Source organism: Ursus arctos, unplaced genomic scaffold, assembly GCF_023065955.2.
Source record: "Ursus arctos isolate Adak ecotype North America unplaced genomic scaffold, UrsArc2.0 scaffold_23, whole genome shotgun sequence".
Lineage (NCBI taxonomy): Eukaryota > Metazoa > Chordata > Mammalia > Carnivora > Ursidae > Ursus > Ursus arctos.
In genome coordinates this window covers 7,807,021-7,819,065 of record NW_026622908.1, presented here as the reverse complement: position 1 = coordinate 7,819,065, position 12,045 = coordinate 7,807,021, and the positions used below count along the sequence as shown (strand labels likewise).

Sequence of the window (12,045 nt, the reverse complement as noted above, 5' to 3'; positions counted from 1 at the left end):
GGGCTGTACCCCCAGGAGTGCTGTGTAGGGAGCCAGGACACCCTTCCCCCAAGGCACCCTTCCTGTCAGCAGAAGCTGGGCCCAGGAGGAGCGCAGCCTGGCCTCAGAAGCCGGGACGGAGGCCCCGTGCACCCCTGTGTTTCCCGGGGCTGAGCCAGACAATGGTCAGTAGCTCCTCACGTCCCGCGCGCCCTGGGCGAGGAGAGGCGGGAACTAGGGCCTTGGTCCCCTTCCTCTGCTACCCCACCTGGGTCAGCGTCCCCGCCTGAAAGCCGTCTGCAAAGTTGGGCACCCCTGTCAGGACCATCCGACATGCCTCTTCCCTGGGGTCCCCTCATCTGTCTTTCAGACCTTGCGTCTTCCAAGCTGGCTAGAGCTCTGTCAACTCATAGGGTGGTCCCTGGCTCTGCAAAACTTGTTAATTCACTCTAATTAAGAAAAAAAACAACAACAGATTTTAAAATTCTTATTCAGCTTTTGGGAAGAAAGGAAAGATTGTCACAAAATTAAAAGGGGAAGGACGCTGCCCAGGCAGAGATGCTAGTAGTTACTGGCAAGGATAAACAATTAGAAATTGGGAGGAAGCCTGTGTAACTTATGCTTATATGTGTATCAAAAATTGTACCAATATTTCCACTTCTGTTCTCAAACAAATGGTTTACTCACACGATAATTTGTTGCACGAGAGGTCTGCGTAGAAAGTGAGTACTTGCGTAGGTGGGCCTGGATGGTTCCAGGCTTCAAGCTTGGACACTTGGGTCGCAGGCACCAGACCCAGGAGTTCTCATGCACAGGCGTACAAATGGCTACACTCCCCACGGTGGACCCTATACCTAAGCACCCTCCTGGGGTTCATGCACCCCTTCCTGGAGAGCCAAGCATCCCCCTCTTCCTGTGTCTCGTTGCAGGATGGGGCAGCCAAAGCTCCAAGGTGCACATTCACCACAGCACGTGGCTCCACTTCCCTGGGCACAACCTGCGCTGGATCCTGACCTTCATGCTGCTCTTTGTCCTGGTGTGTGAAATCGCCGAGGGCATCCTGTCTGATGGGTGAGTGCCTCAGGAGGGTCGGTCGACCCCAGGGTGCTTCCTGGAAGGCCAGGGGAGACCCCAGCTCACCTGCGTTCCACGAAGCAGTAATGTTTGCTCGTAAATCCAGCAACTGTTGACCCAGCATGTCCCGTGTGCCAGGCTGTCTGTGCTCGGTGCTGGACGCAGGTGAGACCCGGGCCCTGGCCTCAGTGCAGCAGGGCAGAGGGAATACGGATCTCATGCCAAGACCCAGTGAAACAATCCTAGAACTTCTTAGGGTGCCCCAGCTCCGGGAGTTACCTTCTTGGAAAGAATAAAAACCACTCTTGCTTAAGACCTTTCCTTGGTTCCCAGTTGTTTTCAGGGTCCCAGGTACTCAGCCTGGCATCTGGGGTCCTCACAGTCAGCCCCCCCCCCCCCCCACCGTCTCTAGCCTCATTGCCAAGGCCTCCCCTCACCCATCTTTCCTCTGGGCCTCACAGCACACTTTTCACACCCCTGCCACCGCACACATCATACCGTATTTAAAGTTTACGTTTATTTACAAAACTCTCTCCCCCTGAGTGAGAAAGGCCTCAGAGTTGGGTTTTATTCATCTTTGTCTTTATAGCACAAGGCACACAACAAAGCTCCATAGACATTTATTGGCTCTGTAAGAGCATACGTGAAATAATGGTCCAAGCAAGAACTCTGGTGGGGGGAGATAGGAAGGCAGGGCTGGCCAAGCTTCATGGTTGAGGGGGCTTCTGAGCTGAGTCTGGATGGATGACAAGGGTTCTGACAGCAGAGGAGGTGTCCAGAGAGGGAGGGCCAGGAAGGCAGGAGGGAGGAGGAATAAAGGCACGGGAAGGAAAGCAGGTTGGAGTGGGGACGGTTCCTGGGGGCTAGAGCATGAAACACATGCAGGGGAGTGATGGGGGACCTGTAGATGGGGTTGGGGGCATCTCTAGAAGGGCTTCGAATGCCAGACTGTGTCTGGGTTGGATTTTGTCCGCAGTTTGGAACAGAAGAGACCCATGGTCTGTGCAGCATGACGGGGTGTCCAGGGCAGGCTGGAGGCAGGCAGAGGCAGGAGGTAGAAACAGCACTTAGGAGCTGATTGCAGTAGTCTAGGTGAGAGATAACTGCAGCCGGAAACGACGTGTCAGCAGTGGAGGTGCGGAGGACGAGGAGACAAAGCCGCCATCTCACGGAGGAAGGCTCAGTGACTGCCTGGGTGAGGGGGTGGGGAGGGTGGAGGGCATTTGGCTAACATATCCGAGATCCAGCCACTCTGAGCAGGAATCAGACTATGCCCAGATTCCACTCCCGCCAGCTGGCCAGAGGGGGATGGGATCCCCCCCGCCCACACACACTACCTCAGCCTCCCACCGCCAGTGTCCCTGCTTGCTGCTCCAGCAGTAATCTCTGCAACAACTGCTTGCTTGGGGCTCCTGCTGCTTATCCAAGTCCCCCAGACCAGCAAGAAAACCAGAGTGCATGCCGCCACATAACAGCAGGTGACAAGTCCACCTCCCACCCCCATCTGGACACCCCTTCCCTAAAGCAGCACAAACGCTCAAAAGGGAAAGGGTGTCTAGGAGTCCTTAGGCCAGAAATTCTCCCTGAGTTAGAATTAGTGGGGTGGCAGAGAGGAAAACACCCTGCCGTGGAGAAGGTAGAGCTGGCTCATCTGCTGGGCTTCTGCTGCCTACCAGCTCTAGGACTTTGGACCAGCCACTCAGGCTTTCTGGGCCTTACTTTCTCTACCTGTGAAGTGATCTCATCATCATCCGTGCCTTGCCCGCTTCACAGGGCCATGGAGGATGAAATTAGAGCACAGACGGGGTGCAGAAAAAGAATGGCAGAGCCCTGGGCAGATAGAACATTCCCAGAACGTGGGAGACTGGAATGAATCAGGTCAGGGACTCCCTCCTGGGGAGGGGGCTGCAACTGTATCCCATATCTCCCCCAGCTCAGTGCCGACTGCAATTTCCTCCCCAGCAGGGAGGTTGGCTCTTGAACTGGACACTTGTCACCTGGTCTTTGTTGGCCTCCATCTGCAGGGACACACCCCTGGGCAGGCAAGAATGAAGAAAGGGCATAGGAAGGGAGCAGACAGGAAGAGAAGGCACCTGCCCTTTGGCACCCCCAGCCCTCCCTGGCCTGGGTGCGCAGACCTACTTGGAAGTGTAAGGGCAGGAGGCAGTGGGGGCTAGTTAAAGCAGTGGTCTTCAAACTCTAGCCTGGTTTAGGATAAGCCTCATTTAGTGATTAAGGCATCTTAAAATTTATAGGTTTCCTCTCTTCCTTTGGGTATTATTTTTGTGTGATGCTCTGAATTTAGAACAACCAAAGCAGTACAAGTTAGAGAGGAAACACTGTTTTTAGCAATGTAACTAGAATGTTTTCCTAGATCACCATACACTGGAAAAAGCCCGTACCTAAAACTTTTACCTAATATCTAACCTAATTTAGTGCATATTATTCCGTAAAACATCTGAGGTCTATTTTGTTAAGTCATGTCATGAAATATTTATTTCAATTCTGGTTATTCTTCATCTTATTTAATTATATCAAATGTTTATCATTTCTACCTCCTATTGCAAAACATGAATTTATTCAGACTTATGATATAATATTTAAGATGTCACTTAAAAATGTGTGAGGGAGTATAGAGTTTTTAAAAAACTTACTTCAAGGATTACAAAGACAGGAGTTTTGAAGACCCCCACACAGGGTGTTGGCTGCTCCCAGTGACCCCCACTAGTGACTGATTGCCTTGCACCTCCTGTATAAGTCTTTTGCTGAGAATATCCACCAATTAAGGTTCAAAGAATATCATCATTTACGGTCTCATTTAACAAGAAATTTAGAGGTTGCCTCTCTAGTTGGTTTGGGGACTTAGTGATGTCATCAGGGACCCAGCCTCTTCCCATCTTTCTGTGTGTCTGCCGTATCTTTCCCCATGGTTGCAAGATGGCTGCCTAGCTCCAGGTATCACTTAGGAAGGAAGGCAAGGGCAAAGAAGACATGCTCCCACATGCCTCTTCTTTATGCAGGATATCATCCTCTGCAGGCTTTCCTTTGCATCTCATTGGCCAGAATTGAATTATATGGGCACCCTTAGATCAGTCACTGGCAAAGGGGTGTGGAATTGCACGGCTGCTTGAACCAATCACCATCATTCCCTAGGGCTGGGCACATTGCTGCTAGAACAAACTTATTCTCTTAGCAAATCAGAAGGGGAACATGTTATCTGATAAACAGCCCGTAATGCCTCTACACCTATATGCTAGGGCCCCCACATGGCTCTCCCCATGTCCTCCCTCCTTCTCTGTTGAACTTTTGTTCACCCTTCAAAGTCCGGCCTGGTGCCACCTCCCCTGTGCAGTTTTCCTTAGTTGCCTACCTGCTCCTTGTGCCCCCAGCCTTCGGTCCATCTGCAATATCACCTCCTTTGAAGCCTAGTTAGACAGTTAGCTCAAGCATGGCTGCCCCTCCTTACTGCCAGCTCCTTGAGGGACGCCCCAGGGCAGGGATGCTTGGCATGCTGGATAGAAGGAGCGATGCAAGCAAGGACATCCCTGAGGCGGGAGATTGGAGGGGGGCCTTCTGCGAATGGAGGGGGTCCCAAAATGGCTTCAGCAGGAAGAGAAGGCTGGGCAGTGCTGAAAAAGTGGTTTGAGGCCATATCACCTGGACCTTTGGTCCCAGTCCGAGCAATGTGAGTTTTGTTTTCTGTAGGAAACTATAAATGAGGAGACTAAGAGTACCAACTTCATGGGATTTCATGAAGATTAAGTGAGTTCCTATATATCACATGCTTAGAACAGTGCCTGGCACAGGGTAAATGCTCAATAAATATTGATTACCAGTGCTGTCATTACACCACCTGGGGCCAGGTGCCAGGGCTGACTTACACTGCTCATGGGAAGTGAGGCTGTCACTGAGAGAGTTGTGGTGGGCAGGCCCCTGTACTGCTCAAGGGACCCCAGGGACAGAAACCCAGCGGTGTTCACTCCCAGAGAGGTGGTCCCAGGGTGGAGGCTCTGCAGCTGAGACTGCCAAGGCCGGCTTCCCCATGTCGGGTTCTGTAAGCACGAACCCAGAAGAGAAGGCCGTGAGTTCCAAAGTCTGGACACTGAGCCCACATCACATCATCGTGTGGACTCCTGGACCCCTAACTAGTGGGCATGCTTGCGGTATGTTGTGCATGTGATCCAGAGGCCCTACTGTGTGCTGAGCCCTACGCACGGGGCCTGGGCTGTTCTGTTAGGGGACTTGGCACATCTACCTCCAATCTCTCTCTCTTTCTCTCTCCCTCTCCCCCATCTCAGGGTGACCGAATCCCGCCATCTCCACCTGTACATGCCAGCTGGGATGGCGTTCATGGCCGCTGTCACCTCCGTGGTCTACTATCACAACATCGAGACCTCCAACTTCCCCAAGCTGCTGATAGGTAGGGGCGTGGGAGGGGTAGGAGAGGGATAGTTACCCTCATTCATTCCTCCGGATAAGGTTTACTGAGCATTTACTGTGTTCCAGACACTGTTCTAGGTAGCTAGAGGTTCAGAAGTGGGGAAGAAAAAAATCCCTGCCTTCTGGTGGGAGAACACCAGCAAGCAAAGACAGTGAATAAACAAATAGGTAGAAAAGATGTTATAAAGAAAATAAAGCCGGTCAAGGCTTTGAGAGTGATGGCAAAGTCGCTATCTATAGAGGGTGGTCAGGAAGATCTCAGAGTGAGCGTGCGTTTATTTCAGTGAAGAATTTTCCATGCTTTGGAACAGCAAGTGCAAAGGCCTTCTGGTAGGAACGAATTTGGCAAATAGGCCAGTGTGGGCAAAGCCAAGAAAGGGGAAGGATGGTAGGAGATGAAGTCAGGAGCCAGCAGAGGAACAGGGAAGATGCCTAGGCTTTGGGTGTGAGTGCCTGGGCAGAGAGTGGTAGTAATAATGGACATGGCAAAGGAGCATGGGTCGGGATTTGGGGAGTTGGCGGTGGGGAGGTGGGTTGGGACATGTGGAATTTGAGACAACCAACTCAAGTGTCAAGTGGGCAGTTAGAGAAATGAGTCAGGCACATGGGGGAGGTCAGGACTGGAGACAGACATTCAGAGGTCAGGGGCTTATAGGTGGCATCGAAAGCTTGAGCCTGGCTGAGGTCGCCTGGAGAGAGAAGAGAAAGACCCCAGGACTAGAGCCTGTAATTTGTGAGCATTTAGAAAGATTCAAAAAGGAGTGGCTACTTAGACCTCCTGACCCTGTGTGGCTGGGGTCCAGGCAGAAACAACAGCAATGAACGTTGATGTTTACTGAGCACGTAGTGTGTGCCAGGCGTGGTGCTAAGCTCCTCGCGTGCACTATCTCCCTGGATCTCCACAATCTCCACATTGGGACCATTGCTATCCCCATCCTACAGATGTGGACACTGAACTCAGAGAGGTCATAAAGAACAACAGCAAGCATCCGTTTAACACTTGCTATGTGTCAGGCATGCCCCTAAGCATTTTACACATATTAACTCCTTTAATCCTTACAACAACATTATGAGTTCGATATCACACCTATGTCCTTTACACAATAGGAAACTAAGACCCAGAGGGTAAGTGTTTTACACTAGTCTCCCCAACTAGTCAAGGGGCAGAGCCAGGTTTAGATCCCAGGAGTCTGGCACCCAAGCAGGCTCTTAACCGCTTCTGAGACTGTGCGTCTAAGGGTCTTCAGACTGCTTGGGCCAAAGGTCTAAATCTGGAGGTCTGCCTCTGTGTTTGGCTCCGTCTGCGTGTCTAAGGTCAGGGCTGTACTTCTGGCTGTCGGGCTGTGGTCAGACTGTGTATCATTAAGTCAGGCTATGATTTTTAGGAGTCACAACATCTAATTGACGTCTGGAGTCTGGAATACTGTGCTAAGCCAGAGACAGCTCGGTGTCGTGAGCAGGCGGAAGGGATTTGGGTGAAGCGATGAGAGTGTGGCTGTGGAACTAGGGAGCAGCAAGTTGAGAGAGAGAAAGGATTGGTGCAGACATCAGAGAGCCTCCCTCTCCTGAAATTTCTGCAGCAGCTCCTCCTGTACAGAGAACCCCTATGAACCCCAGGACCTGGCTGACCAGTGCCCCTAGAAACATCCTGTCTGGGCATCTGGCACGTTCATTTTCTCATTCTCCGGAAAGCACGTAATGTTCTTTCTTTAAAGCACAAATTACCACCCACAGATGGACCATTCTTTCTCCAAAGAATAAGGACTAACTCCCTCCATTCCCCTTTGTTAGAGCTTTGCTCTGCAGAGCCAGAAATTCTGGAACAGGTAAAAGCAGAGACGATGCACCCTATGAACTGAAGGGATTGAGGGCCGTGGGTATTGGGGGACTGCTGGCCCTCTGAGAAGACTCCTGTCTGGTCACAGGGCCAGAGTCCTGGAGAAAGGTGAACCCTGATGTGGCTTACATTGTCCCACAAAATAACCTTGGTCCCGAGGCCCCAGAAGAGATCAAGGAAATGTTCTGTGAAGAAGTCACATTTGAGCTGGGAACTGAAGGATAGGTAAGAGGAACTACTGAGAGAAGGGAGAAGAGAATGTTGCAGGTAGAAGGAACAGCATGCACAAAGGCCCTCAGGCAGGAGAAGCATGTTAGGAAATCTGGAAGAAAACCAGGGGCTGGAATGCAGAGAGCAGAAGAGGGCTGAACTTTGAAACCTGGAGTGGCAGACGGGGACCGTACCAGTCAGAGCCCCAACGGCCACACCATAAGCACTGATTTTTATCCCATGGGCTTTGAGGATTAGGGTGTTGTGTGTGTGTGTGTGTGTGTGTGTGTGTGTGTGTGTGTGTGTGTGTGACTTATACATAACATAAAATGTACCATTTTAACCACTTTTAAATGCACAGTTCAGTGCCATTAAATACATTCACATTTTTGTGCAACCATAACCACCATCCTTCCAAACTACCCATCTCCAAAACTTGTCATCTTCCCAGACTGAAACTCTGTGTCCACCAAACAATAACTCCTTGTTCTCCTCTCTCCCCTCAACCCCTAAAAACTACCATTCTACTTCCTGTCTCTATGAGCGTGACACTCTAGGTGCCTTATATAAACAAAATCATACACTATTTTGTCCTTTTGTCACTGGCTTATTTCACTTAATCTAGTGCCCTTGAGGGTCCCCCGTGTTGTAGCATGTGTGAGAACATCCTCTCTTTTTAAGGCTGAGTACTATTCCATTGTATGGCTCTACTGCATTTCGCTTATCCATTCATCCATCAGTGGTCCCGTGGGTTTCTTCTGCCTTTTGGCTCTTGTGAATAATGCTGTAAGAACATGGGTGCATGAGAATATATTTGATCAGATTTATTGCTTTGTAGAGGCTAGACTGGAGGCGGGCAAGAGGGAAAGTGGGGAAACCATGGGAAGCCTCTCAAGGGGAGATAAGATGGCGGCCCCCCAAGAGATAGGATGGTGACCCAGCCGGCCCAGGTGTTTAGGAGGTAAAGGAGACAGAACTCAGTAATAGGTGGGTTGTGGGGAAGGGAAAGCACGACACAGGGGTAAGAGGAATTCAGAGCCTGAACCTCACCAGCAGCCCCTGTGTCATACCACCATGCGTTTCTGCCTTTCTCTCAGTCAAGCGCTAAGCTTTGGTTGAGGGCTGCTATGTCTGGCAGTGGGGAAATGACCCTGGGGCTCAGTCTTGGGTCTACCACTAACTCCCTGCGTGACCTTGGACATGACACTCGGCCTCTGTGTGCCTCAGTTTCTCTATCTGGACAGGAATAGTAAGTCCCTGCCTATGTCACAAGGTTGTTATAAAGAGCAAATCAAGCCACATCTGTTAGGACTCTTGTAAGGTATATTATCAAGTCTGGGCCCCCGTAGGTGACCCTCATGAAGGGCCAAAGAGGTGGACGCTTGGGTTCTGTCGGGCAGTGTAGGCATGGAGACAGCGTGCTGGCCTCCAGCTGTGTGATCCTTGTGACCTGGGGACCAGACCAAGCTTGAGGAGATTATCGTCCCAGTCCTGAGCCAGAGGCAGGCAGACCCTTCTGCCCTCTATCCTAATGCCCTCACCCAGGGACCTGAGAGAGGGCATTCGTCCCTCCCTGGGCAAGTGCACCATCTTGGCCTAGTTCCTAGCCCAGACCGAGCCTGGGGCAGACCCCAGCTTTGGTCTCCAAGAGATGCCCTGGCATTCATGTGACCAGGCCCACCTGGGGATGGAGGACAGGGTGAAGGTGTCTCCTTCTCTATGGTCCCACTAAAGAGGAGCTCTAGGGAATTTAGGCTGACCTTGTCTGCATATGGCTCTAGGGAGCCAGGGGGAAGGAGCCCCCCTCGCTAAAACGTCTCCTAAAGGGGGACTAGTTATTGCTGCTTTCTCTTGCTGCCAGCTAGCAGTGGTTATTAGCAGGTGGTGGTGGTGAGAATTTAGAGATTAGCTTCTGACATTTATGGTCCCGGGTCTGAAATCTGGAGATGATAGCAGTATTAACAGCTAATGTGTAAAGAGCACCTACTGTGTGCCAGACCTACTGTGCCAAATGCTTTCCCTACATTGCTCACAACAACCTTGGAGGAAGTGCTGTTTTTATCTCCATTTTATGGGTGAAGAGACTGAGGCCCAGATGGGTTAAATGACTACCAGCAGTCACATAGCTGTAAAAGCACAGGGTCTGAGCCCAGATATATCCGGCCGCAGGGCCCTGCCCTAACCGCTGTACTCACTGCCTCACCAAACTGTGCCTTACCTGTCTGTATCCCCCAGCCCCCCAGGCTCCACGAGGAGCATCATTGTGCTGTCGTGGGCTCGACTGGGCGCACCCAAGCTTGCAGTGAGCTTGGGCAGGTCACATCCTCTTTGGGGCCCCGGTTGTCTCATCTATAAAATGAAAGAGCAGATTGAAGAACCTTTAAGATCTTCCCAGCTTGGAAATCCCACAATCAAACCGTTATGGGATGGAGCCTCTGGACATGGGCTCCCGTCAGGCTGGCCCAGTTCCGCCACTTTACCGATCCGTTACCCAAGCCTGGCTTCCTTCGTCTCTTCAGTCAGGTGGTGGCAGTTCTCCCCTCACAAGGTGATTGTAAGGAATAAGTGAGATAATACTTAAAGTGCATACTTGGCACAGCGCCCACAACTTAGTTCAACTGAAAAAATAATTTGTTAATTACTGTAAGGGGAAATTTGGCTGACCAGCTTGACTTACAAGATTATGAATGTTTCGCACATACCCATCATGAACGTTTCAATGTACGTACACCATCTCAAAATTACACACCTACAGATTCACACACAGTCCTTTACTCAGCAATGTGCACTCACACCCATCACGTTGGCTCGTTCACTCACACACACGCCTCCTCCCTGACACACTTCTTTTCTCCCCTTCTCTCCCACACCCTTGCACACACATGAGTGCATACGCGTGCGAACCCACACACACGTGCTCTCGCCTGCAGCCCTGCTAGTCTACTGGACCCTGGCCTTCATCACCAAGACCATCAAGTTCGTCAAGTTCTATGACCACTCCATCGGCTTCTCACAGCTGCGCTTCTGCCTCACGGGGCTGCTGGTGATCCTCTACGGACTGCTGCTGCTCGTGGAGGTCAATGTCATCAGGGTGAGGGTAAGCAGGCCACTCCTGGGCCACCCCAGCACCCACCTCTGGACACACCTGGGCCAGGGTGGGGCTTCCGATCAGTGTCCTGCCCCTGGGTGTGGGCCCCACCCCACTACTCAGCCGAGCCCTAGAAGGAGTCAGACTCTCTCTGCTGCCCCCAAAGGGGAATGGAGACCAGTGGGAGAGGTTCAAGAGGAACGTTCCATCTGGTCCAGCTGCCCTCTCCCCCAAGCTCCCAGAGGGAATGGAAGTGATAGGAAGTGTTAGCCAAGGTTGAAAGATCAGAGAGGGAAAAGAGCTTCAAGTACTGGCTTCTCTGAGCTCTGTTGTTGTAGTTGTTGTTGTTGTTGTTGTTGTTTTGGGGGAGGGGAGTTATTTTAATGGATTCATATAGTTACTCACATACCTGAATGAGTAAATGTGGCTGCACACGTGTCTTTTGTCTTGTTTCATTACCATTTTTGCTTGCCCCCTTTCCCTCTCTCCCCTCTCCCTACGCGACGCTTCCCGGACCTTTCCTTCCGCAGGTAACCCGGATTAGCAAACTCGTGTGCCCTTCCACTCTTGGTTTTATTAATAGAATACCATATATTTGTATCTATTTGAGGTTCTTTTTTCTCAACACGTATAAGAGTAAAGCTTTTTCTTCTCAATATTCATTTTATAAAAATAGGATCATATTATACACAGTTTTCTGCATCTTGTTTTTCTCACCCACCAGATCTCTCTTGGGACCCCCTCCAAGTCTGGTATGGCTAATTTAGTTTTCTCAATGGCTGCATAATATTCCGTCATGTAGATGAGCAGTAATTTCTTCAGCCATTACCCAATCGATGGCCCTTCACTTCATTGCCAAGTTTCTGCCTTCCCAAATAATGGTGTATTAAACAGACTTATATCTTTATGTATCGCTGCTTTTATTTCTGTGGGAGAGAGTCCAAGGAGTGGAGCTGCTAGTTCAAAGGGTCTGTGTATTTTAAATTTCAATCAGTATTGCAGATTGCCTTCCAGAAAGACTATAATCTACCAGTAAGGCATCAGAAAATCCTCTTCCTGCCCCCAACGAGCAATGGGGCCAGCCCCATTGGGGTGATGAGTGTGAAGTGCTCGTTACTTGAATTTGCATTTCGCTGACACCCCTGTTTTAGTTGGTGATGTACAGGGTACAAAGGCCAACTACATTCCCTGCCTCCACTGACCCTCACAGCACCCCTGGGATGCGACTACCACCCACTTTTTAGACAGGGGAACTTTTTAGATGAGAGTTGTCCAAAGACACCTTGCTAGTAAGTGGAAGAGGCAGGATTTGAGCCAAGGTTTGCATGACTCCATGTTCTGCAAACCCAACATGAAACATGGTCATGTCGTTAGGTCTGTGATACATGGGATGGTATACGGGAGATTCTGCTCTTCC

At 50.7% G+C, this 12,045-nt stretch overlaps 1 protein-coding gene across 1 annotated transcript in view; it reads left to right on the top strand.

The window, feature by feature from the left end:
* Window positions 1-12,045, top strand: part of ABCC8 (ATP binding cassette subfamily C member 8) — a 73,237-nt gene that overhangs the window by 485 nt on the left and 60,707 nt on the right. Inside the window, exons 2-4 of the mRNA XM_044379811.2 lie at window positions 909-1,050; window positions 5,352-5,473; window positions 10,471-10,637. Coding sequence (XP_044235746.1) covers window positions 909-1,050; window positions 5,352-5,473; window positions 10,471-10,637 — 431 coding nt within the window. The remainder of the gene's footprint in view (window positions 1-908; window positions 1,051-5,351; window positions 5,474-10,470; window positions 10,638-12,045) is intronic.